Raw genomic sequence first — 24875 nt, 5'->3', positions numbered from 1 at the left:
AATTTTATTTTTAGATGTGTTTGTTGATAAGAAGGCATTTAGTTAAATATTATATATTTATTTCACTAACAAATTCCTTTCATGACACGAAAATAGAAAACAAAATAAAAGTTCAAACACCAAAAATAACTTTATCCTTAATATTTTATTCTTAAGAATACATATAGTACCGGACGTTTATTTGTCTATAGTCACTAATTAAAATTTCAACGTAAATAAAATTCGTTTTATGAGTTGCTTTATCCAAATCTTTTTTTATTCCATAAAAACGATAATAACCAGATCGTATCAAATAATGAAAAAAGAAATCCATTTAACAAACTGATGCTAATTTGTTGCTAGACTTCCAAAAATAGGAGTAATCAAAAAGCCAAAAACAGAGTTATATGAGAAAATCCAAAATCGTCATATATGGATGAACAAGAGTAGGAATGAACTCCTAACCAAGAATGAAGAACTCCTGTAAAAAAATGGAGAAAGAAAGCCTATGTTTTGAATACAAGTCTACAAAAAATGGCAACCAGTAAGCAAGGTAAATTCTTTAGTCATGAAATCACATGCATGTTTTATATGGTGAGCTGTGATTCAGATATATATATAATATCCTCTGCTGCCGGTGCTTGTGCATGGCTTAAGCAGTCACCTGCTTTCAGATAAACTCCAGACTAAGCAAGCAGTAGGATCTGATGAATCATAAAACATATAATTATGAATCAAGGTCCTCACCTTGAACAGCCCCAGTGGCACCAGAAAGAACAAAATAAAAGACAAAATGATCTCTTTCTTTTATTTAGCTTTTCATTTTCTTTTGCTGCACCGCATGTATGTACATAAGAACCAAAATGGTAAGAATGGGGACTAGGGAAAAAGAAAGGGTTTAGACTCCAAAAACAGGACATAATTGAAAAGAATGATCCATAGTGACGAGACAGAGCGAAGAAAGAAAGCTAAGTAATGTAGCAGTTCAAGATGGATTAGCACAATTGCCTGTGTATAAGATATATAGGTTAGCATGTTGTGTCCAAATTGTCATGGTTTTGATAAACAGTGTATCCTGTCCTGTCTCGTGTGTGTGAGTGTGCGTTTCTTCAAAGAAAAAGAAAAGATGGATTAGCACGACAAACTGGAGCACAATTCAACATCTTTTATGCACAAACTTGTTCTGCCAAGTGAGACCATAACTTATATAGTAGGTATCCATTGCATCATTAGCAAGAACCTAGAAAGCCAGAATTCATGACAATACATATTTCAAACATAAATGAAGCAAATTAGAAATGAGATGAAACCCAATCAACATTAACATTGCCTTGCACAAACCAGCTTTGTCCCTGTCTGTGCTGTGTGCGTGTGCATATAATCTATGGATATCAAAGGTTTAAAGATACTTCGTCTGCAACAGGTTGACATGTTTAATTATACATATAGGTAGTAAGTCTTACAATAGCATAGACAGTTGATATATGAAATATAAGCCATTAAACAGGTATGAGTCTTCTAAGATGCCAGAAACTTCAAAAGTTGCTAATTAGTTTGACGAAGCAACAGCATATCTCTAGCAGGCAAAGAAACTTAAATTATGGGCTCTATAGAATTCACCTGGGAGAAATTCTTTTTGCTGCATTGAGAGGTTTAAAACCTAGCAACAGTTTTCAGAAAGCTAAGAAGTGGCATTGGACGAACGTTGAAATAGGTTGCAGATGCCAAATAACAACATACTAAAGATACATAAATCTTGAACCAAATTGATGAGAAAAAAGTGAAAAACATACATGTGCCAATCAAAAGTATTACTGCCACAAAATTTACAAAGCACTTCACTGTTGAGAGGTCACCTTCTGTACCTTGATGAGGGAAATGGCCTTGGGAATAGAAATTTGTAAGTAATTGGTCCTTTAGTTGGAATGTCTTCATCAACCAAGCAGCAACTTCTTTTTCAGAATGTGGGATTTCATCAAGAGCTATGCGCCTAACATGAATATGAACTTCAGAGGGGTTCACGCCAAAAACATTGTCTAATAAAGTTGGGCACCGTGGTTTGTAACCAATGGTCAAATCATAAACTGCAATGAATAAATTATGCAAATTGAGAAAAAGATGTTCAAAGCAAATTCAAGCATTGTAATTTCGAAACCTCATCAGTGACCATCTGTTCAACCAAACAGGTCAAACAGAGAAATCAGTAATCAAATAGCTCATCGTTTCTCCAGCCTTTTTTCTTATTGGAGGAAAAAAAATGGACCTCATGTCTGACATTTATGGTTTCATGCTTCTTGTGTTTGAGCTCAGTTATTTTTTCTTTCTTTCTGTTTTCATTTCACTAGTGCACAACACAAAGGGAGCTTCTTCCTGTAAGCTCCCACTCCTACCATAATGCATTAAATGAGACACACTTCAGATTCAGGCAAGTCTTGCATGCAAGAGGACAAAGTTAATTGATCATTGAGGATTGATAAAGAAAATATCTTAGCAACATTGTATATTCCTGATTAGAAAATGTGATTTCATTTATTTCTTGATCAAGTGAAATTTTTTGTTACTATTCAACTATCCGTGTACTGTAAGGGTAGTTTCAAACTTTCAAAGCATAAAAGAGCAGTCATTCTGATAATAGCATCAAGCAGAAAGAACCAAAGAAAGAGAAACAACCTGCATCCAAAGAGCCCTTCAGATCTTCCAAGCAGGCATAGAAGCCCTTGGTTTTTGGGACCAACACATTTTTCAGGACTGGCAAGTTATTTTCAGCTGCATATCTTTGACTCCGAATGCACTTCTGCTCACTGCAAAACAAAAAACAAGGGAAAAAAAATGGAAACCCTGATGTAAGAAATATAACAAAGGTTGAGAAAATTTCATTCTGGTATAAAAAGATTTTCAGAATAATTGATAAAAATAGGAATTATTTTTGAAAATGTTATGCTACTTGTTAATAACTTTAAAATTGATGGAAAACTTGGAGCTTTCCAAAAAGAAGGAAGAAAAGCAATATTAAGAAGAAAGTCATTACGTGAAATCCGTTCCTTCAGGGAAGAGAGCAAGCCAGAGGGGATCTTGGCGATCCCTAAAACTTGAAAGCATTTGGTGCATGTTTGATGCGTCAACCTCCCACCTCCTCTCTACTGAGATGAACTCCAAAATGTGGAATCCCCAACCAAACACAGGTAATTTCATCAAACTGCTCTTGAGGACATACTTTATGTATCCCAAACAACCTTTCCTCCATGCAAGGTCCCACAAGTACATCCAATCAACCTCAGTTCTGTGGTTTGCAATAAGCAAAACACGTTCCTTTGCAGGAACAGTTTCACCAGAAAAAATGACTTTGGTCTTATTTATCTTTTCAAAGAGGAAAGGCCATAAAGCTAGCCAAGCACCAAAGAAAAAAGATGTTGCTTTCCTGCTATAATGTATGCTGAAAAGTCTCAGTATAACAGCACTCAAAAAGCCAAAATATACTAGCATCATAAATGCTGTTACAACCAACACGACTAAACACACAATACCCCTGATCAATTTTAGCGGAGTCAAAGCACGATCAACTGTTTCATTCCCAGAATATACAGCCCCTCGAACTTCCATATATTCATAAACCAGATTTTAATGTCCGTTCAAATGTAGATTCAATATCTTAGATACTTACCTCCTCAAATCTCACCTAACAAGTTCCTAGTCTAACACAACTTGCCAAAGCTTCAAGTTCAAGAATGCTACTCAATGGAGCATAATCTTAACTTTGTATGTCATCTCCAAGACTCCAAGTCATCAAATGCCTGGCAGTGGTTCACTGGGATAAAAGCAAAAAAGGTGAAAATAACAATTATTGATCAATGTAGCAACAAATTGGCATGATATATGCATGTATCAGTAGAAGAGGACATAATCTAACTGTGCCAACTGAAATCAGGAATATATTTAGGGACTTCATAACAAACTTAACAAATTGAATAAACAGTCAAAGAAAGGTAGGAATATTGATTATAAGTTGACAGGACAGAAATAATAGGCATAACATTAATGCTCTTAACAGCGTAGATTATGCTTTAATAACTTCAAAAACCATGTCTAAGAATAAATTAGTTCACAAAATTTCTTTGTCTCCTCAAGGTATCTCACTGCAAGAACAGCATATTATAAATAAGATCTTGCGCAGATGAAAATTAAATTGAACTTATTTTGACAAAATTGTAGAATAATGATAAATTAAGCATTCAGTTTTCATTTGGATTTAAAAAGGCATTTAGGAAAATGGGACTAAACTTTTTTTATAATTAAAGAAGTTAGTTGCAACTTATAGTTAAATCGCCATTTCCAAATATAAAATACAATGCGAGGAAGTTCAGTACAAGCTGCCAACAAAAAAATTCCACTCTCATGTTAAGCATATTCCAGATCAAAATATTCAGCAAAACATAGTTTATAAATAAAATATAGTATCTGCACATTACAAGATGACAAATCCGTGGATCTTAAACACATTGCCTCAAGTAAAGGTCAAAATGGTAAAATGCCATAAAAATCTTAGTCTGGCTGCAGAGCAAAAAAGGGAAATCAAAGCAAGAGTGAGCTTCATATCAAACTATAACCTAACAACAACATTTTGAGCTCTAAAACTTGAAGAGATCAATTCGAAAAAGCAAATACAGAGTACAATGGTATTGTTATTAGCTGTGAGTTGAATGATGTGAAGTTATAGGATTCATATTTGTAATTTCTTTAATTTCTCGGGAAACAAGCATATGATATGTTAGTTATACGAAGAACTGGAAGAAGAAACCTGCATTTAAATTACCTTCTATAGATAATTCTAATGGTGAAAAAAGGCGTCGCCGAGGAAGTTGGTGACCTGAGCTTGCGCTGTAAAATGCAGAGTCTATACTCTGTTGTTGCAATGGAATGTGGATGCCAGGCGAAGATTTTAGAGCCGGTGACAATAAGCAAAGGAGACCTTCAAGTGCTTGAAATTACGAATTGCCACTACCTTTACCATTGTTTTTTTTTTTTTTTTTTTTTGAAAGAGTCTGGAACCTTTACTATTGTTTTGTTCTCAGGAGTTGTTACTTAAGAAACAGCATTTTTTATTCCTGTTTATTTATCGTTACTTTATTGCTCAAATATTTTTTTTCATTTTTTCCCTTAATTTTGTTTGAAATTGTTATCATATTTCTATTATTTAGTAAAGTCGCTGAGTATTTTTTTTTATGTTAAGCTTACCCTTTAATTTCCCAATCAACGATAAAAATTATATTTTTTAAATGAAAAAATCAAATGTTTCAATGACACATCAATAATTTATCAATTAATGAAAATAGATAAGAATTTTGATTAAAATTCATGAAATAAATAAATTATTTATGATTTGATCTACTCACTCGTGAAATGAATAAGAGTTTTCGAGTTCAAATTATCTCGATCATAAGTTCACTAATTTGGTGAGTTAAAAGAGAGCCACCCTGTTGTGTAAGTCGGAGTAATATTTCGACCAATCAAACCTTTTAATAAATAAAAAATATTTTATTTATTATTTACACAACTTTAACTTTTCAGTAAATTTAATTTTACAAAATAATATATATATATATAATACTGCTGATAATTTTCAAATTTTATTATTCTTACAAATTAAATAAACTTATAGTTTTTCAAATTCTTAGATCATAAGGTGGTGTTGATTTATGGAAAATCTTTTATTTTGTATTTTTTAATTTCTATCAGGTTGTAAATTTTGAAAATGGAAAACATAATTAGAAAAAAAAATGGTAGTATATTTGATTAGTAAATTTATTGTCTACAATCATACAATAAGTCAATTAATTTTTTTTTAAATGCTATTGTTTAAGGAAAAAAAAGCACTCCATCGCATAATTTTTTTCCACTTTTATTTTTTTTCTGTTCCATATTGTTTTCATATTTTCTTTATTAGAAATAAATAATATTTGAAGTTTACTATTTTCTTATGCTTATTTGTCAATAAATATAATAGTGACACTGCTACATTATTGTTAATTAAATTTTGATATAAATAAATTAACATATTAACCTTTAATCTTCTAATAAAATAAAACTATAATTAATCAAATATTTGATTATATTTTGATTAATTTAAAGGACAATTTATAATGGATCATTTAATTTTTATAGATATTGACATAAGGATATATATATATATATATATATATATATATATATATATGAGAAGCAACAATTATATAGTTTAACTATATTAATTAAGTGTTTTTAAATCTATTTGCAAGCCAAATCAAGACATAAATTATGAGACAGAACGAGTGTATTAAATCTCTATTATCTCCATATATAATGTTACTTGTTAAAAATAACTTTTTTTATCAATTATTTTTTTTCCAATGCCATTATTTATTATAAATCATTTTGAAATTTTTTTTGAAAATAATAGATCATTTTGAAAATTGAAAATGTGAATATTTAGTAAGTTTAGTCATTTTCAATGCATATCAACCAATTTTAGATAATTAATTAAAATTGATCGACATAAAAAGTCAATGATAGATTAATAATTATATCTCATATTAAAATATGGGTATAATAAAATAAATATATGTAAATTTAAATTTCTAACTAAAATAATTATTAATTTTTTCTTAATTCCTGAATATAAAAGTGTATCCATCAATGGACGAATAAAGCTTTTTTTTTCTTTCCATTACATACTATTGACAAAGGATTATATTAAAATCTGCACTTAGGGAGTGCTAAAAATTTTTTTAGAAGGATAGTACTGTAATTTCAGTATACTAATGCAGTTACAATTTTTAAATACAGATTACATAAAATCAAAGTCGATTAAGAACGGTCTAAACATATAAGAGGCAGAAATAACATTATAAATTATTATTGTTGGTCAGATTATAATATTTGTAAAATAGTATGCTGATCCGTAATTATGCCAGGGGCTTAATGCTGTAAATTACGAAAATCATCTGAAAAAACCCAGAATTACAAAAGCACCTCCAAGTCGAAGGGTTGGTGCTGCCAGTGAATTTTACAAAGAAAAAACTTGGCAACGAAGTCAGGAAGCAGTTGCTCTTTTGATTCTTCCGATCGCAATCCACTTCTCTTTACTTCTTAAACTCTTATCTGTATAAACTCTCTCTCTTTCTTCTATCGATAAGAGATTTGCAGTTATGGACATGGAGATTGATTTCAGAGAGTACAAATTGAGCTGTGAACTTCGAGGCCACGAAGACGACGTAAGATTTCCACTTCCTGTTATTTTCCGTTTTTCTTCTGCAAAATTTTCTTCGCATTTCTAGTCTGTAATTGTTTTCTTCACCTACTAATCATTTCTGTTTCAATTTTTGCAAATTTACTTTGCTTATACTTATGAAATCAAATGCTATCAAAATTTATAATGGAAACAAATAATGTCAAGGAATACAGAAATTTAATTACATGTTAGTAACCTATAAAAGTTCAAGGCAACGTGGATTTTGAGTAGCTTAAGAGTTGTGATGAAGATAATTGTTCTTCTAGTTAATAAGCTTTTGCCGATTTGATGCCGACATTTGAATTGATATCCACATATATATTTATAATTATTGCATGAATTTTGATACTGTTGGCTGAAAGTTGTGTGTATGGTAATAGAAGCATATGGAAATTCAGGATAAAGAGTTCATTTCTATGACTGTTGATGTTGTGCATATATACTCAAATTATACTACTATTTGTTTGAAATACACTTGCATTGTTTGAATATTAGGTTCGTGGTATATGTGTATGTGGCAATGCTGGTATTGCAACTTCTTCGAGGGACCGGACTGTGAGGTTTTGGTCTCTTGATCCATCAGACAAGGACAAGTATGCTTCGTCAAAAATTTTGTTGGGGCATTCGAGTTTTGTAGGACCATTGGCTTGGATTCCACCAAATGAAGAGTACCCTGAAGGTGGGATTGTGTCTGGTGGCATGGACACACTGGTCTTGGTTTGGAACTTGAGTAATGGAGAGAAGGTGCAGACACTAAGGGGCCATCAATTGCAAGTCACTGGCATTGCATTGGATGATGGGGACATCTTATCATCTTCTGTTGATAGGTAAGCTCATTTGTCGCGTGCCATTTTTCATTTCGAACTTCCTGGTTTTAATTTGTTAATTGTTTTGGGATTTCCTGTAATTCATACAATCAGTATTTGATAGTTTATTTCTTATATATGAATACTGGAACTTTTGGCTGCACATACATAATGCAAGCATATGGATTTGGCTATTGAAAATTTTGAGGCACTTGAACATTGCAAACATTAAAATGGGGCTTGTGGATAATTTAAGAGGAGAAAAAAACATTAAAAGGGTCTGTTGGACAATCTGAAGAAGAGTGTAAGAGATAGCTAGTATTGGGAAGATCTATTTATTAAACAGAAATATAGACTTTTACCATTTTCTTTGTCATTTTATTCATGGCTTATGTTAAAAAGCTTAAGATTTATTTAGAAGGAATAAAGTTTTGCATATCAAAATAAGGGAGAGGACTGGTTAAACTTGAGGCACCTCTACAAATAAAACAAATTTAGTTGGATATAGGCAATTATAAGCAGTTGAATTCTTGTCTGAGAATCTCTAAGAGAGTTAATTAATGTGTGGGAAGCCTAGCAGCACTTAAGTGTCAGTAGGATCGATAAATTCTAGGCCTAATGATCAAAATATCCTAAATCTTTTTGGAAAAATGGATTGTTCCCAAACCTCTCTAAATAGATTGTTATAGCCTAACTTTTAAGAAATAGTTGCAGTTGTATCCATTTGTTCAAAATTTCACCATTATGTTTTGTAATTGAGGAGATCAATAAAAAGCTATGGTAGAGTAGAGTTGAATTGGAGATTAGTAGTTGGAAAAAATGACTGGTATAATTGGTTATATTTCATTTCAATTTTGACAAAATGGATACCACTACAACTAATACTTTAGGGTTAAGATAAAAGAGTCCATTTTGGAATGATTTGGTATACGTGCAAATTTTTTTGTTTTTTGTTTTTTTTTTCCTATACTCTAACTCCAACATCCCTGGATATTTCTATCCCTATGTTCATTTCAGTTCTGTGACATGCAGCATTGCATCATTTTGTTGCTCTTTGTACAGAAAAGCCAACAGCAATACAGCACTATTCCTGAGAGTCAAATACCTCTTCCTCATGCCCATACTAGTAGATTTGAGGTCCATATGGGTTAAGCGATTAAAATAAATGCTCAGGCAGTCTCTGTTCAATCATCGAAGTAGAACATCCATTACCTGCTCATATTGGACTTGCTTATTTTAGTTTTATGTGAAAAATGAATTGTTCTTTGCTAATTAAACTCTGCCAACTGTTAAAAGATCTTTCACTTTTGTTGAGACACCTGGTTTCACTAGTTTGAAAATTTTGACTATTCTACTGCTCTTACTTAATATGTGGCATCTTTCTGCTTGGCTTTCTTTATGAAGTACTTTGAGACGATGGAGGAAGGGCCAAGAGATTGAGTCCTGGGAGGCTCATAAATCAGCTATCCAGGCAGTAATAAAGCTGCAATCAGGCGAGCTTGTTACAGGTACAGGTTTCTGCTTGTTGCCCATTTATGGTTTAAGTCTGATGAACTTATCCCCTTTAGGATAATTATTAAAATCTAGCTACCGTATCTTCTAAGGCACATTATGCAGCAAATGACTTCTATCACTTTGTTCTGGTTGATATTGATTTTAATGTTTTTTTCATGAGATGAAAACTGAACATGTAATAAACATTCTTTGCTGAGATTAGCATTGTTCCTTTAGAGATGTGTCACTAGGCGTCCTGGAAAGTGGTGCAGCCTCTTCATCCTGCTCAGATTTCCTTTTTCCCACCCTTGCCATCCCTGAGCCCTCAGACAGATTTCCCTTTCTTTCCTTTTTGGCATTAAAATTGAAATTATTGATTTGTGTTCAACCGCGCGCAAGTGGTTAATATGTTGTTCTTTTTCCCATTTTCTCTCAACTATCTTCACATGATCATCCAAATACATAGATATGTTGTTGTTGCATGTGAACCCACAATGTTGATTCTGCTTTCTACCAACATGCAGGTTCAAGTGACACGACTTTAAAACTTTGGAGAGGAAAGACATGTGTACACACTTTTGTAGGGCATTCAGGTTATATTTTTTTTTCTGCTTTTCTTCCAAATATACCATGTTACTGCTTCAATGTGTATTTCTTTATAATTATAATCGTGAAATATTCAGATAAGAAATTGGACAGTTCTTTTGTTTATTTGTGTGACAATCATCTATCCTGCAAAGTGTATTATCTTGAAATGATCTTCCAGTAAGATATTGGCATTACAGTTCATCTATTTGTGTGACAACTGACAATCTTTTACATTGCCAATTGCAAGGGGTGGCTAAAGCATGGGCATGATTTTGTTTGAAATTATTATGATGAGGTTAATGATTTTAATAACTCTATTTTCTAGTGCTTAGGGCGTGACAGGATATCTTGCAGTTCTTAATAAGATGAGATAGTCTTAGTTTTTTGTTGTTTTTATTTTCTCTTATATATATATATTTGAAAGTTCCTTTCACTCTCTTTCTCTCTATGTTAGCTTTTGTGTTTGAACATATTAGATCATATAAATGCATGTTATGATGTGTTTCAATCAACGTCAATGGGGATTATATATCTTTTTGTTGATATTAAATATTACTTGTGGCAATACTTGTGTGAAAACTGCAAAATGATGATATTGGTAATGCTTACTAGAAGTTGGATTACTATGCATTGGATGATGATTCATTCACTCTAAAACTTAAAAAATGAAAGTGCTTCTAAGTTTATGTTTATCAGGAGATCTTGGTCAACACTAGAGGCTAGCTTGTTAAATTGAGGCTACACATGTCTCTCTCTGGGTGTGTGGATACTGAATTTTACTTGGACAAGTTTTCATTTTTTTGTAGAACTTTATGTCTCACTGACAAAGATAATTGCGATATCACTTGCTGGCCTTCACACTTAATCTGTACTGAGAAATATGTAGGTTGTGGGCTTGTATGCTTATATTTTCTAATAAACTTTAAGAATTCTGCAGATACTGTTCGAGGTTTAGCAGAAATGCATGGTTTGGGTGTTCTTTCTGCATCACATGATGGGTTAGTTATTTGCTTCCATTTCCTTGCTGAATTATAGATGAGGAGGCTTTTAGGTTACCTCCTCATATAGTTCTTCTCTTAAATGCCAAATGCAGCAGTTTGTCCAATAGATATTTTTCTGGTGCCAGCTAGCTTACTTATTAAGGTTATTTAATGTTGTTCTGAGAGGCTATAATCAAAACCTAACAAAGGGGAGAAAGAAGAGAGGAAGAGGGGGGGGGGGGGGAGAGATCCAGGGTTTCTGCATTTTTATGTTGAATAAATTCTACATTGCCCTTATTTTTCTTGTATGTAGGTTTTAATAGTTTTTCTCTTATTTTATCGCTACAGTTCAATCCGGTTATGGGCATTAACTGGCGAAGTATTGATGGAGATGGTTGGTCATACTTCCATTGTCTATTCAGTCAATTCACATGTGTCTGGGCTTATTGTCAGTGGCAGTGAAGATTGTTCAGCCAAGATATGGAAAGGTTGTTGCTTCTTGCCTCTGGTTATTCAATTTGTTTGTAACCTTCAGTGCTTGAGGTGGTTATCACAATAAAATGAATCATTCCATGGTACAGATGGAGCTTGCATTCAGAGCATAGAGCATCCTGGTTGTGTTTGGGATGCCAAATTTTTAGAAAATGGGGACATTGTGACAGCATGTTCAGATGGAGTTGTACGTATCTGGACATCACATCAGGACAGGATTGCTGATCCTCTAGATCTTGAATCCTATATTTCTCTACTCTCTCAATACAAGTTAAGCAGGTATGATCATTTAGTCAGTATGTTATGATACCTATGAATCTGTGGCTTGTAATCCGCAATTTATTGTCAATCAGGATAAGTCAAATAAGTATTTTTAATTTTTATTCTTTGCTAATGTTTGCTGCATATATTAGGTGTCACACATCCATAGTATATGTATATGATATATGTATTTATGCGTGTAGTTTGTTTATTGTTGCATTATATGGTCTTATTGATTTAAGTACAAACCCTTGTCTTACCTCAGTCTTAATTTCTTGATTTATGGCAGTTTGTCATATACAAATTTATGGCATGTGCTTCTTTCCTCTAATTCTTGTTAGCATCTGATGCAATTTGTGTTTGATTTGAATCAGGAAGAGGGTTGGAGGACTGAAATTGGAAGATTTACCAGGGCTAGAGGCTTTACGGATTCCAGGTGTGATTTTAATTGGACCCTTCTCTGCAAATATTTAGCTTAATTTAAGGACATAACAATTATCCATAATTTTCTGTTATTGAGATAGTGAAGCTATTATCTGTGGCTGATGAATATTGGTGAGTAGAACTAACAAGTTTGGTTACAAGAACTATAGTATCACAAAATGGTACTTATGTAATCAATATGTAAATTAATACTGCTTGCAAGATAATTCCACCTGAGTATCCTGAGTTCCGTGTTCCACTGTGAGTGATAGGTGTGGAATTTTCTTCCTTATTTTTGTTATGAGTAACTAACTATTTGATATATTCTAATTATCTTTTTATCAGGAACCACTGACGGTCAGACTAAAGTTGTTAGAGAAGGAGATAATGGTGTAGCATATTCATGGAATTTGAGAGAACAGAAGTGGGATAAGGTAATACTTAGTTCAATAGTATTATCTTTCAATTTCTTTGTCTTCAATTTTATTCTCAGTGGCTGTGGACATTCTTTCATTTCCATGTTTATTTACATATTCGCTATCTAGCATGGTAATCAAATTAACTTCTATGATTGTTGCTGCAATATTTGCTGTCTGTTGTTCCATCTCTGGGAACTCTCTCTCATGTTTTTAAGGATGCCCTTGTTAAGACTGTGAAGGAAGCTTCTTTCATTTTGGATGCATGCATATTGGAGTAGAAGTTTGTGACCTTGATGTAGCAAAGAAAATGCTAGAGATGTGTTTGTAGATTAATTTGGTTTATTCTCTTTTTAATGGATTTGGATTTCATATTCTTTCATTTCCTTGTTCTTATTTTTGAGAATTTTGTGTGATTGCTCATATTATGGTTCTCTTTCTTCCATTATCAGATTGGTGAAGTTGTTGATGGTCCAGATGATGGCATGAAGCGACCTGTTCTTGATGGAATCGAATATGATTATGGTTAGTGCTTTACATTTGGCTACTTGAAACAACATTTACCTTAAAATATGTGTATGTATTGACTGTTTCTCATCTATATTTACATCAATGTTGATGGATTTCACTTTTGTTATCTCAGTATTTGATGTTGATATTGGAGATGGTGAACCTATTCGTAAGTTGCCTTACAACAGATCAGGTACCGTTTTGTCCTTTTTCTTTTTTTGATGCTTGTGACTTCAAGGTAGGTCCAGTTTCCTTTTGCAGTTGTGTTATTTTTCTGGTTTTAGTTCTTGGAAAGGAGAAAAAGATTAAGGAAATCACTCATCAAAGAGGAAGCGTCTCTAAATATAGTTAGCATTTAACCAAAATTCTAAGCTCTAGTTTGCTTTGCTATCTACCTCCAATTGGTGTACCAGAGAAGAACAATTAACGGCAGGTTCTTATTCTGCCAGTGGTGTTCTCTCCTTTTTTTTTTTTTTTTTTTTTTTTTCTCTATAAGTTTTTGTTTCTTATCAAAAAAAGAACAACTGATGGTGGATGTAAAAGGTAACAAATAACAAAAGCATGACCACTCTATTATAAATCTAGCATACAACCTGCAGTATTGAAGGTGATGTACTTAAAGTGAATGTATGAAGCACCTATATTTGGTTCTGATGCCTGCTATGTTTTTTCACTTTCAAAGAATATCTGTTAGCATGTTTGAGCATGACTTTCTTGATTGCTTACTGCAAATAATTTATGTATTTAATTTTTTGTTTATTAAATCGGTAACACAGACTGAATTATTTCCAGATAATCCATATGCAACTGCTGATAAGTGGCTTCTCAAAGAGAATCTTCCTCTTTCTTATCGTCAACAAATTGTAGAGTTCATACTTCAAAATTCTGGACAAAGGGGTGTTTCTCTTGATTCATCTTTCCGTGATCCCTATACCGGCTGTAAGTATTATTTTGTTTTGGTTCTATAATATGACTGTTGTTTTGTTTTTGAGGTTTCTTGTTATTACTGTGTTCCTTCATGGCTTCACATGATTGATGTCCCCATTCTTACATCCAGCAAGTGCTTATGTACCTGGACAGCCATCCAACTTGTCTGGTATGCATCCATTGACTGAAAAAAAAAAACGGATTTCCAGTTTTTCTTAGCTTCTCCGCCATTGGGATTTAGCTGAAGTAGTGTAGGGATGAGATGGCTCTAATAGGTAATTAATATAATCTTGTTTATACTACAGCTGTTTCATCAAAGCCTACTTTCAAACATATACCAAAGGTATGCCCTTAAAGCTCCTTTTAGAAAGTTTTGGGATGTATCAACCTTTCTTTCTGTGTTATCCTATGCATTTGCATATTTTCCTTGTATGGAATATAATTGTAATAAGGTACATAAGGAGGTGCATATCTGCTGATGTAAGGATTGTGACAATGTTCATTTGTTTTTGATACATGTCAACTGGATTTAATAGAGTAACTTATGCTATATTTGCATTTTGTTTATCTTTTCTGTAAGCTGAGTTCTTTGTCTGGACTTCCCAACTTAAACATGAATGCATTTCCCATGTCTTTGGGAAGCCTTAATCAAGTTTAAGTTCAATGATAATCAAGTTTAAGTTCAATGATAGATTTGTTGTAGTTAAGTGGTATTAGTTTTATGAATTAACTTGTATGTTCTTGAAAATTTGCCGAGAGGTTAGTTACTATGCCTTGGAACTTTAAAAGGAAAATAGGAAGAACTATGCAGGGTAGGCAGAACATAGAATTGCTAACTTGATTCAAGTAGATGAGGATCTATATATTTTCCGATGTAACAAAAAAATGAAAAATGAAAGTTTAGGATCCCAGGTGGAGCTAATATGAGCATGGTGCATTAGAGTTTTCTCCAGATTATTTCTTTTTCCTTATTAAGGTCAAAATTTTTAATGACGCTGAGATGGGATGCCTCAAATTTTATTGGTAATGTTCTCATTTCTTTGATAATTTTGTTTCCAGAAAGGAATGCTAGTTTTTGATGTGGCACAATTTGATGGAATCTTGAAGAAGATAACTGAATTCAATAACGCTCTTCTATCTGATCCAGTATGATGTTCTGCACTTGTACTTCTGTTAATTTCTATTAATCACTGCGGCTCATACTTTTATAATTACTTTATTGAAAATCTTGCTTCCTTTGTTTTTGAAGGAGCAAAAGAACTCATCTTTGTCAGAGCTTGACATTTCCAGAATTGGTGCAGTTGTTAAAATTTTGAAGGACACTTCACATTATCATACTAGCAAATTTGCAGATGCTGACATATCTTTGTTGTTGAAATTACTAATATCTTGGCCAGTGGCAATGATATTTCCAGGTCAGTGCGCACTGACAGCATTTTTAAGGCTTTCTATCTCTTAATTTGTGTCTTCTTAATCACAATTTTGTGCGTATATTGTATCTTTTGCTGTTGCATTAACAGTAGCTGTCAGTGTTGAGCTAGGATTATCCAATACACAGCTGATAAGTTTCTGGCTTTCTACTATGAATCCATTTTTCATTCTGGTGAAAGAGCATATTTAGTCTTAAGTTATATGTTCGGAGAAATACAGTTAATCAAATAGTTAATGTATAGTATTGTTCAAGTAAAAGGCTTTGTTTATTGACTTCCATTTAATTTTCATGTAAGGTTATTGTATCTGGTTTTATTGGTGTCAATTAGATAATGGATTCTGCTTCTCCTCATGAAATTCACCCGCCTAGGGATTTTGCACCATTTTTGCAGTTATTGATATCCTGAGGATGATTGTCTTACACCCAGATGGGGCGAGTCTAGTTCTCAAGCATGTTGAAGATGAAAATGGTAAGTGACATGTTCCCAATGTGTGTTTGAAACTTGATTGCAACAAAAAACACCTGAATTTCTTTTTGTAAGTTGTATGTGGAGTATTCATATTTATTAATGGAAACCCTGAATTTGTTTGATAGGCCAGATGAGATGCTCATTACCTCAGCTTTCTATGTTCTAGCTGGAAATAACTCCACAAACATATTCATTTCTAATTAATGACAAGACCTTGTTATGGTTGAGATACTTTTATTTTTTGATTTAATTTATACTGTAGACCTTTTGTTCTGTCAGATATAATAATAAAAGTGATCAAGAGAGTCACAACCAATTCTCCGCTACCCTCAAACCTTTTAACCAGCATCCGTGTGCTAATCAATCTATTCAAGAATTCAGGCTATCACAATTGGCTACTAAGGCATCGTGGTGAGGTAAATAATGCTTTTTTCTTATGTCAAAGATTCTTCATTCACTGCATTGTGTTTGGTCATTCTGATCATTGTCAGCATTTATATTTGTGGCTATCTGCGATTAATCATGAAATTCATCATAGTCAGTGAATGTTGCATTTGCATGGCAGTTTTTCAATTTTAATGCAATGATTCATAATTAATTGACTAATCTTGCAGATTCTTGATGCATTTTCAAGTTGTTATTCATCACCAAACAAGAACTTGCAGTTATCTTATTCTACCATGATCCTCAAGTAAGTATTTTCTTAACTGCTCACAATTTTCCAGATTGCCAATATGATAATTCACATCAGTGTTCAAACGTGTTTCAATTCAATATAGGGTGTTATATTGCATCCAGTTTTAATTGAAATGATTTCTTTCCCGTTTGGGCCTTTATATATTCTTCACAGTTATGCTGTGCTGTTAGTAGAAAAAAAGGATCAAGAAGGTCAATCCCAAGTTCTTTCAGCGGCTCTTGAGGTATGGCCTTATTTGATTATTTCGAATATTTCACAATGGATATTCTTTGCAGTTTTATACTTTGAGATTGTATATGTCATTTTATGCCGCGTGATTTTTTGGAATAGAGGAACTAATTATAGATTTAGCCGTCATATGATTCTATGGCTTTGGTTTTCCACAGATTGCAGAAGAGGAAAGTATAGAAATCGATTCAAAATTTCGAGCTTTAGTTGCCATTGGATCACTGGTATCATATAAACCCTATCTATAAAGCGCATATTAGTACTTTACTGTTTGTTATATAATGTCTTAACATAACCATAACAGCATTTTTTCTTTTCCTTCATAAAATATTACAAGAGATTAAGTAGGAAAGTTTTTTCTAAATGAATCCTTTGCTGTTTTTCTCTTGTTTGATAGCAAAACATTTGATTTTCACTGATGCATGAAGTTTGAAAACCTCTGGGTCTTCAAATATTAAGTTGTCTGCTGGTTGATCATGCAACCCCTGCTTTGGTGGCGTCATTCTGTTATTTAGAATCCTGATCGAACCTGCATGCATCACTCAGCATATTCATGTATATTGATCAGCTAAGAGGTGATGCGTCATGGACTTAAAAAAGCTTCTTTTCAGCTTTTCGAGAATATGTTAAGATTTTACAAAAGAAGTCAATTAAGACCTCTTATTAACAGTTACAAAAAAAGATTCTTTGAACTATTGTTGTTGGGCTATACACTACTGGTTACATATATTTTTGCATATTTCTTAGTTTTGCTTGTGATTTACCTTACCTCATATGTTGTTCAGTAAAATATTTTATTCTCTTTCCCAATGCAGATGCTTGATGGTCTGGTGAAACAAATAGCATTGGACTTCGATGTTGTGAACATTGCCAAAACAGCAAAGGCTTCTAGAGAAACTAAGATTGCTGAAGTTGGAGCTGACATTGAACTATTAGCAAAACAGAATTGAATCGGTTAGATCCTCTTAACTAAGTGTCTTTAATAAACTAACTGTGAAATGCATGCTACACTTGGTAGATAAGCGATACCTGCTTGACTGCTTATATGTATGTTAAAAGCATCATATGATGTTTGTCCAATTATGTCAGCTTTCCATTCCAGTGCAATAGATGTTTACAATCGGAATAATAATCTTTGTAAATAATGTGCCTTGTTAATATTTTCTTTTGTCATTTTATTGTGGATTGTGCTGCAATTTTTGAAATGGATTAGATTCATAAGAGGACACATGAAATCACTAACCACCCTCATTGGACATTAACAAGGATAGGACCCTAAAATGACAAATGTAGTAGACAATTGCTTTAAGAGAGATGTTCATTTGCAATATTTCGATGCAATACTGTCCATCTTTTTCAATATGCTTGAACAACTTATGAACAAGTCGTTTGGCTTTTAACGACTGAAAATTACTGAGAATTCATTTCTTTATAGTAATGAGTTGATAATTATATTCTCATCCTCATTTTTTCTCGTTTCCAGGGTTGGTAATTACGGTCAACAGCTTGAAGAGATTCAAAAGAAACTTAACAACTTGAATATTTTCTTCGTCCTTCATTAGGTGCAGGAAACCGAGTCAGGTAGTCATGATATTCACAGTCGCCGATATACAATAGAACATTGATTTTGCTGTAGGTGAATCCATTATTTGGAAAACAACTCAGTCCATGGCATGCCCGAAACTTTCGGGTAATGTGCTAAACTTCTAACTTGAGTTGTAAGGGAGGAAAAAGGAAACGAGTAGTTAAAATCAGATTCTGCAAGTGTATCATACCTCGCAGACAAAGGAAAGCAACTACAAATGAATCCGAAATTTATTTGATTGATATATTTTTTGCTGCACAATTGCATTATTTGTTGAAGTTCTACATTGGATGCAAAACAATGGGTAGTAAAACTTTTGCTAAGAAAATCGGTAAATGGAATGGAACAGAATGCGATGTATTTTTACACTCACCCTAGATATTGCATACAAAATGGTCATTTCCATTTTGCATAGAATCTTTGATCACTCCACATCAACATTCTGTTCAGCTTAATCTGAACATTCCTCTGCTTCAAATGTAAATGCCTAGGCATTATCCTTTTCTCCAAGCTAAATCCAACATATTGTGGAAATTCTTTCAACTCCTCCGTACTTCTCTCCATCTGCACTAGTAAGTACTCAATTTTTGGTCTCAAATTATTTTCAATACTATACCCAAATATAGCTGGAATTCTTGCACAAAATGTTTCTGCTTCCTTGTGAGAAAAACCTAAACTCTTCAGAAATTTGACCCTTTTACGCAATTTCTCCACTTGGGTATTCAAAATTTTTGCATTTAATTTACTTGGGACATTGATTTTTTGTATCTTTAATTGTCTAAGGTAGTTAAGGGTAGGCTTAAGACAATATTCCACATCAGAAAAGAGGATTTGAGGGCAATTAAGGATAAAACCTCTAGATTCTTCAAGTGAAGCTTGTAAATCAGTAGCCAAGAATTCGAAAACTGGGTCAATGTCGGTTCGGTCAAAGTTATCGGAAAAGAGCTTAGGATATATAGAAGTGAGTCTTGAGAAGTCAGTGTCCTTAAACCCTTTTGATTTGAAGAAATTTATGGTGGTGAGCATTTCGGTTATGGCATCAGGAGATGGAAGTTGGTGTGGTTTAGTGTTGAAATCAATAACACCAATGGATTTGAGGTAGCGAAGGTTCTCATGGTGAGTTGTATTGAATTTAATGTAAAGGGGAGATTTTGAAGAGGGAGAGAGATGGGGTTTTAGGGTTGGTGGTGTGTAGGAACAGAAAGCTTGCAGAGATAAAGAGTGAAGCATTTGCTTTTCTTTGGATGGGTTTTGGAGGGAGGAGGTTAACTAATTGCAAAAGGGCGTTTGGGTGGTCGTTATTTTGAAAAACTAGAAGATAAGGAGTTGTTTTCTTTTCCTTTTTTTTTTTTTTTTTAAATAAATATCTTTCTTTTATTAAAAAAAAAAAGGTGTCTTTTTTATTTCTTTTTATGATGGATAAAAAAAATGTACATGTTTTACAATTATTATTTTTGAACATATTTGAAGACTTATTAATAGATGGGGTGTAAAAGAATTATTTGAATAAACTAAATAATATTATGGAATTTAACCTTTATGTATTCTTATGAATATGTATCATATTAATTTTTGTTTAGTTACAATTAAATTATTTATGTTGGAATATATATTATTTATTAAAAACCATAAATATAATTTGGAAAATATAGATTATATTTAAAATAGAAGTTATTTATAATTTAGAAGAAAAAAAATAAAGTACTGTAATTTCATAATTTAAGAAAGGAGTATTACCTCTCTTTTTATTAAATTTCTTTAATATTATTGCATTCTGAAGTTGTCATCTTAGATTAGCACATGATTGTAGTTTTTTTTTTTTTTTTTGAAAGGAAGCACAAATGATTATAGTTAAATTTTTTGTTTTCAATTTTTTATTTTTCCTACAAAGCTCTAAAAGGTTTTCCAAACAAAATATTGACATGTCAAGTGGTCGTTGATCAAATTACAAAAATTCACGAAAAGCTACCGCAATAATAAAATTTCTCAGTTCAAAAAAATAAAATAATAAAATAAAAATCTACGTATTCTTTCACTGGATAAGCCAACTGCTATGGTCGTTACACTTATCATCAACTGAAAACCGAACACCTTCAAAAAAATCCATTAATGGAGACTCTAAACCCCACTAAACCCTCGACCCCATTTCTTCTTAAAACCCATTTTCTCAAATCACCTCCTGTTATTAACTCCACCTTCATCAAATTAAAGCCCCAAATTCACAGTCTTTGCCATAGAAAAACTCTTTCTTTAACCATAACTTGCAAACTGAAAACTTCTAAAGAAATCAAGAAAAAAGACAATAATGTGTCAGGAAAGATTCTACTATCAAATTCAGCTCCGCCAGTATCAGAGGAGAGTGGGGACTTGGATGGGAAGGTTCCGGAGAAGGCAGGAAGTGGAGGTAGCGGAGGTGGAGGTGGACCGTTGGGTTTCATGAAGAGGCTGCCTAGAAGGGTTTTGGCCGTTTTGTCTAATTTGCCCTTGGCTATTGGAGAAATGTTTGTTATTGCTGCTCTAATGGCTCTAGGTATGTTCAGATTTTGGTGTTTATAAGGTTAATTCTTTGTTAATAGTTTTTATTTGGTGATTTATATATGTTTTGCATTAAGATTATTTGCAGCATATAGCATGTCCACTTGAGCATAATTTGACTAGTCATGGGAACAGCTCTTAAAAAAAAGGGCTTACTATGCCCTTAAAAGGATCAATTAAGACAAGAAAATTTAGATAGAATGGTCAAGAAATTAATTCTCTTGGATAGAATGAAGAAAATTGGAGTCTCTAGGGGACCATTCATTAATTTTTTGAGAACATATTTGTAAAGCCTTTGATTCAAAGGTTGCCTTTTGAACTAAACATAATTTCATTCCAAATGGTGAATTTGCTCATAGACCATTGCAAAAATTGGGGTTCAAGATCAAAGGTTTCCTTAATTAAGCAATGACTTTTCAATTCTTTTACTAATTTTCATGTTCTTATTCTATGTAGAGGCTTCCAATTCTTCATAACATGTATAGTATTCTTCCTTGACCTGCTTCTTGAATTGTTCTTCACGCTATTTTGTTGAATTATATTGTTCATATGCTTCTACAGGTACTTTCATTGATCAAGGTGAGACTCCAGAATTCTATTTCCAAAAATTTCCCGAAGAGAATCCTGTGTTAGGATTTTTCACTTGGAGATGGATTCTCACCCTTGGATTTGATCACATGTTCTCATCTCCGGTGTTCTTGGGAATGTTGGCTCTCCTGGGAACATCTCTTATGGCTTGCACTTACACAACGCAAATCCCTCTGGTTAAGGTTGCAAGAAGGTCTGAATTTTTTGCAGCATAAATATTTCTCTTGAGTTGGGAACATGCAGGTGTTTACCAATTGATTTATGCAGGTGGAATTTTTTGCTTTCGTCTGAAGCTATTCGTAAGCAGGAATATTCAGACACTTTGCCAAGCGCATCCATTCAAGATTTGGGTGTTATTCTGATGGGAGCTGGATATGAGGTCATAATTTTCTTTGTAATGAACTAGTATCTTATATGCACATTTTATGCTCACATGCTTGGTTTGATTATTATAGGTATTCCTGAAAGGACCATCTCTATATGCATTCAAGGGTCTGGCTGGTCGGTTTGCTCCTATTGGAGTACATTTAGCCATGTTGCTTATAATGGCAGGGGGGACTCTTACTGCTGCTGGCAGCTTCAGAGGCTCAGTCACTGTTCCACAGGGGTTGAATTTTGTCGTAGGTGATGTACTGGGTCCATCTGGGTTTCTTTCCACTCCAACTGAAGCTTTCAATACAGAGGTTCATGTCAACAAATTCTACATGGAATACTATGATAGTGGAGAGGTGAATGTTTATTGTCTTTTGTATCTGTGCGAAGGAATATATAAACTAGATGACTTCTTTAATCAAATGGTAGATTAGGAAAAAAAAATGAATTTTATGCATGCAATATCTAGTTCAGTAATATTTTCCTTTTTTTTTCCTCTCTCTACTTCTGCTTCCTTGACATTAATACGTATATCTATGCTTTTTCTTTTCCTTCTCTTTGTAGGTGTCACAATTTTACAGTGATCTTTCACTGTTTGATCTTGATGGAAAGGAGGTGTTGAGGAAAACAATAAGTGTAAACAACCCTTTACGCTATGGTGGGATCACAATATACCAAACAGACTGGAGCTTTTCTGCCTTACAGATACTTAAAAATGATGAAGGACCTTTCAATTTGGCTATGGCACCTCTGAAGGTCAATGGTGACAAGAAACTTTTTGGAACCTTCTTACCAGTTGGGGATGTTAATTCTCCTAATGTCAAAGGAATGTATGTATTTTAGTTTCACGTCTTGTTTCTTTGTCTTTAACTACTCATAGCTGGCCTATAGAGTTAATCACTTCCTTTCATTTATCCATATAACCAAACTCTGCTTCTGGTTCCAAGAGAGCATTTTGTTATCACTAAGAATATGAATTTTAGGTTTTCCTGCAACAATTTCCAAGTAGTTAACTGAAGGTAGTAGAGATTTTATGATCAAGATAAAGACTCAATTGATGGATGTTCTTTTTGTAGGGCATGGTTAGCAGTTGATACTTAATGCTCTTTACCTTTTATGTTAGTTTTCCCCTCAAACATCATCTTGATTTCTGTTCTTTTATATAATGAATTTTTAGATCAATGCTTGCCCGTGATCTGCAATCCATTGTCCTATATGATCAAGAAGGAAAATTTGTTGGAGTTCGACGACCTAATTCTAAGCTTCCAATTGAAATAGATGGAACAAGAATTATCATTGAAGATGCAATAGGAAGTACTGGTCTTGAACTGAAGGTGAAGACAAAAAACTTTTGCAACTACTATAATTTCTATTCCATAATAATCTGCAAAGCACTAAACCTTGTCTTTACTCAGACTGATCCAGGGGTGCCTGTTGTGTATGCTGGATTTGGTTTTCTAATGCTCACAACTTGCATCAGTTACTTGTCTCACTCACAGGTGAATACTCTTATGTCTATATCGTTTTTTTCAGTAACTCAAAAATTCTTAAACTGGGATGATTTTCGGGGTTTTAACTATTGACCTTTTCCTTGAGGAGAGGCACTTGACCATTGGCTCTTAACCCAATGGCTTTTTATTGAGATTGGCATACTATTTTCTCTACAAAGTAATATAGCTAATTTTCTGTCTATATCCTAGTGCTCCGCAATTCAGAATGCTTATAGTCTTGTGAAATAATGTGTTTAATGTTATTACTTGTCTCATTTCCACTCGCTTCTATTATGTCATCAAAGGTATGGGCTTTGCAAGATGGAACAGCAGTGATTGTTGGAGGAAAGAGTAACCGAGCAAAGGCTATATTCGAAGATGAGGTAAATCGCTTGCTCGATAATGTTCCTGAGATAGTTGAATCAGCATCTTCTCTTTCTAAGCAGTTTGATATCAAAAGTGACTAGTTTTTAAAGAATCACAGAAAGAGGATCACCTAACATTCAAATTTTTTTGGTGGAACCGAGATAAGAAGTGTACGAATCCAATTTATTCGGTTCTTCAACTTCATATATTGATGACAGCTCCATCTGAGCACAGTTCATAGAATATCCTTTTCTGAATGTATATATAGTTACTGGCATTACCGAGTATATACACACTTATATTTGTAATGAAAGGGCTGGGGTTATAGACAGGACGGCTACCCTCTGCTATGTAGCTTGAGCAAGATGGGAGCTTATACTCGAGCTTGACATTGAAGGTTGTTTTTCAGCTTGCAGATCGAACAATTTTGTATTAAACACATTTAGTTCATAATTCAAAGTGATTGATTCATTTGAATATACTATCATCATCTACTTTTACTTGGATTAATAATAATCATCATTGTTATTATTATACATTATAATTTCTGGACCGATTTGAAATTGTCATTGCAAATTTCAAGCTTGTTCATTGGCACCATCTATCTATTACAATTAGAATAATATGCAGGAACCACAAGTATCTTATTCCTCTACATAGTTTTCTTTAAATGCATTTTAAATAAGTTCGGGTTTGGATAGTTTGGATAGTTTAAAATGTGCGGATACCTTATCCGTTTAAGGAGTAATTTAAACAGGTTTGAGACTATACAAATAATAAAATTTTAAACGAGTTTAGATACATATATTTAAATAGATATTTAAACAGATTTGAAAACGAATAAGAGCAGTAAAATTTTAAACGAATACGATTATGGATAGTTTAAAATTCGTGGGTATCCGCCCCACTTCCATCCCGATCATCAGTTTATATTTCTGTCGATGATATCGAATGGAGAGCAATTTAACGGTTG

The 24875-nt window shown here is 33.2% G+C and overlaps 4 protein-coding genes across 4 annotated transcripts; 2 read left to right on the top strand and 2 right to left on the bottom strand.

The window, feature by feature from the left end:
• Positions 1–1388: 1388 nt before the first annotated feature.
• LPAT5 (lysophosphatidyl acyltransferase 5) lies at positions 1389–5018 on the bottom strand. Its single transcript, XM_012214145.4, has 4 exons — positions 4790–5018; positions 3008–3784; positions 2650–2780; positions 1389–2063 (listed from the first exon to the last, which is right to left on the bottom strand). The coding sequence occupies exons 2-4, from the start codon at positions 3577–3579 to the stop codon at positions 1633–1635; spliced, it is 1134 nt and encodes a 377-aa protein (XP_012069535.1). The 5' UTR covers positions 3580–3784; positions 4790–5018; the 3' UTR covers positions 1389–1632.
• Positions 5019–6939: 1921 nt separating this feature from the next.
• LOC105631913 (transducin family protein / WD-40 repeat family protein) lies at positions 6940–18812 on the top strand. The gene is made up of 23 exons (XM_012214135.4): positions 6940–7226; positions 7739–8070; positions 9454–9557; positions 10068–10136; positions 11069–11129; positions 11460–11599; positions 11693–11882; positions 12239–12300; positions 12633–12721; positions 13156–13228; positions 13347–13406; positions 14006–14152; positions 14271–14309; positions 14446–14483; positions 15200–15286; positions 15390–15555; positions 15964–16041; positions 16321–16457; positions 16656–16732; positions 16892–16961; positions 17125–17190; positions 17782–17920; positions 18450–18812. The coding sequence occupies exons 1-22, from the start codon at positions 7161–7163 to the stop codon at positions 17914–17916; spliced, it is 2286 nt and encodes a 761-aa protein (XP_012069525.1). The 5' UTR covers positions 6940–7160; the 3' UTR covers positions 17917–17920; positions 18450–18812.
• Positions 18770–19829, bottom strand: LOC105631902 (Mitochondrial transcription termination factor family protein). Its single transcript, XM_012214123.4, has one exon. It carries the CDS (start codon positions 19779–19781, stop codon positions 18948–18950), a length of 834 nt encoding a protein of 277 aa, XP_012069513.1. The 5' UTR covers positions 19782–19829; the 3' UTR covers positions 18770–18947.
• Positions 19830–20500: 671 nt separating this feature from the next.
• On the top strand, positions 20501–24381 carry LOC105631888 (cytochrome c biogenesis protein family). Its single transcript, XM_012214098.4, has 8 exons — positions 20501–21081; positions 21648–21867; positions 21942–22053; positions 22130–22402; positions 22611–22876; positions 23224–23380; positions 23462–23545; positions 23842–24381. Exons 1-8 carry the CDS (start codon positions 20661–20663, stop codon positions 24001–24003), a joined length of 1695 nt encoding a protein of 564 aa, XP_012069488.1. The 5' UTR covers positions 20501–20660; the 3' UTR covers positions 24004–24381.
• The last annotated feature ends 494 nt before the right edge of the window (positions 24382–24875 follow it).

The sequence above is a fragment of the Jatropha curcas genome, chromosome 11 (assembly GCF_041381405.1).
Source record: "Jatropha curcas cultivar XTBG-Jc1 chromosome 11, XTBG_Jcur_1.0, whole genome shotgun sequence".
NCBI classification, from domain to species: Eukaryota; Viridiplantae; Streptophyta; class Magnoliopsida; order Malpighiales; family Euphorbiaceae; genus Jatropha; species Jatropha curcas.
Note: the sequence above shows the minus strand (reverse complement) of the source record. Positions and strands in the feature narration are given on the sequence as shown.